Raw genomic sequence first — 1924 nt, forward strand, 5'->3', positions numbered from 1 at the left:
CCCTGCAGATCGGCTGTGAGGATGGCTCCGTTAAGATCTTCCGGGTCGTGCCTGAGGGGATCCAGTTCGAGCGGAGCCTGGACAGGCGGAAAGGTGATCGCAGGCGGCAGCGGCCCCCTCTGTCCTTTTGTCCCTTTGTCACTCCAGGTGACCAAGCGGCTGTGAGCCTGTGGGGTCACAGCTGGAGCTTCCCTCCCCAGGCCGTGTCCTGTGCCTGTCTTGGCAGCCCTCGGACGCTGGCATTGCGGCCGGATCCATTGACATGTTCCGTGTGATCGACGTTGCTTCAGGTACCTCCTGCTCCAGGGGATGACCTCAGGGTGTCTATTGGCACCCACCAACCTACCCTGTGTTCCAGGCACTCCCCTGGCCACCCCGAACTGTCCTCCCCTCTCCAGGCCAGACGGTGCAGAGGGTCATGGTGAACCACCACGCGGAGAAGGTGAAGCGCGAGTGCATCGTGTGGGCCATCGCCTTCCTCTCCAGCGGCACCGTGGTCACTGCCGATTCTTTCGGGAGGGTGCAGTTCTGGGACTGGGAGCAAGGCACCCTGGCAGAGTCCCACACTGTCAGCACCTCTGCTGCACTCTCACTGGCTGTGTCAGAGGTGGGTGAGACCCTCGTGTGCCCCTGGGGGCTGGCAGGGCCTGTGGGGACTCCTGTGTGCTGGGCTGGGAGCTGCCAGACTCTGTGCCTCCTGCTCTTCTCAGACTGCTCCCACAGTCCCGTCCCCATTTTTATCTCCAGAAAGAGGACAGCATCGTCGTGGGCACCTCAACTGGAGCCACGTACCAGTTGCAGCTGCTGCCAGTGAAGCTGGGCAGTGCGGAGAAGCACTGGGTGCGGACGAAGCCCTTCCAGTTCCACAGCCACGACGTGCGGGCGGTGGCACACAGCCCCACCGCCCTCATCTCTGGGGGTAGGACTGGCTGCTGGCACCGGGACAGGCTGGAGCTCCCCTCCTGCTACCAGCCTGACTGATCTCTGCTTGGCTTCCAGGCCTGGATGCCCAGCTGGTGATCCGCCCACTGATGGAGAAGGTGCAGAAGAAGGGCTACGAGTCAGTGCTGCGAAAATTCACCTTCCCCCACGTGAGTGATGCTTGGAGCAGGGTGTTGTGGCTGGTGGGACAGGCTGGCAGGGCTGGATCTTTCTGCATGAGAAGGCTGGACTTCCTTGTCTGGCCACGTACCCTTCCCTGCCCCTCTGAGTCCCTTCCCTGGCCCTTCAGGTCCCTTCCCTGCCCTGTTCTGTCCCCTTCCCTGGCCCTGCTACATCTGGAGGCTCCTGCTATGGAGTAGAAGTTGGCAAGCTTGTCTTGCTGGTTCTGCCAGGTCTCCATCTCCAGGCTCCCACCCCATGGAACCTGACTCCTTGCTCTCCCCCACCCTGGAGTCTCCGGTACCACAGGGCATTCCAGTATGCCCCAGCCCTTTGTGCCAGGCTGTGAAACCTGCCCATTTCTCCATGCAGAGACGCCTCGTCTCCTGCGCCAGGAAAGCTCGGCTGCTCCTCTTCCAGTTCTCCCAGCACCTGGAGCTCTGGAGACTTGGCTCCACTGAAGAGACTGGTGAGTCACAGGTGCAGCTTTCCATGGCAGAGCCTGTGCTGCCAGCAGGACTTTGGTATTGAGCTGTCCTGTGCCTCGGGGAAGGGTCTGTGCTCCCATGGGATCCCTGGTTTTCCCACCATCACTGATGCTCCGTATGGTTCCTTGTCCCAGGAAAGGACGGCGAGGTCCTTCCCTTGTGTCGCATGCCCGAGCACCTCGTGCAGCTCAAGAGCAAGGTAGGGCTGAGCGAGGCTGGGGGTCTACCTGAGGGGCATGTGCCAGGCTCTGGGGGTCCCCCAGAACCCCCTCACCCCTATGGCATTACCAGGGACCGGAGCACATCTACTGCAGCTGTGTCTCGCCCTGCGGCGG

The 1924-nt window shown here is 62.1% G+C and overlaps 1 protein-coding gene across 1 annotated transcript in view; it reads left to right on the top strand.

Moving 5' to 3' along the window:
* Window positions 1-5: 5 nt before the first annotated feature.
* CIRH1A (cirrhosis, autosomal recessive 1A (cirhin)) overlaps window positions 6-1924 on the top strand; it is a gene marked incomplete at its 5' end in the record, with an annotated part of 4279 nt that continues 2360 nt past the window's right edge. The window contains 8 exons of the mRNA XM_009070642.1: window positions 6-93; window positions 201-290; window positions 399-607; window positions 748-919; window positions 1000-1091; window positions 1474-1570; window positions 1724-1788; window positions 1881-1920. Of these exons, the coding sequence (XP_009068890.1) occupies window positions 6-93; window positions 201-290; window positions 399-607; window positions 748-919; window positions 1000-1091; window positions 1474-1570; window positions 1724-1788; window positions 1881-1920 (853 nt within the window). The remainder of the gene's footprint in view (window positions 94-200; window positions 291-398; window positions 608-747; window positions 920-999; window positions 1092-1473; window positions 1571-1723; window positions 1789-1880; window positions 1921-1924) is intronic.

The sequence above is a fragment of the Acanthisitta chloris genome, unplaced genomic scaffold (assembly GCF_000695815.1).
Source record: "Acanthisitta chloris isolate BGI_N310 unplaced genomic scaffold, ASM69581v1 scaffold26272, whole genome shotgun sequence".
Taxonomy (NCBI): Eukaryota; Metazoa; Chordata; class Aves; order Passeriformes; family Acanthisittidae; genus Acanthisitta; species Acanthisitta chloris.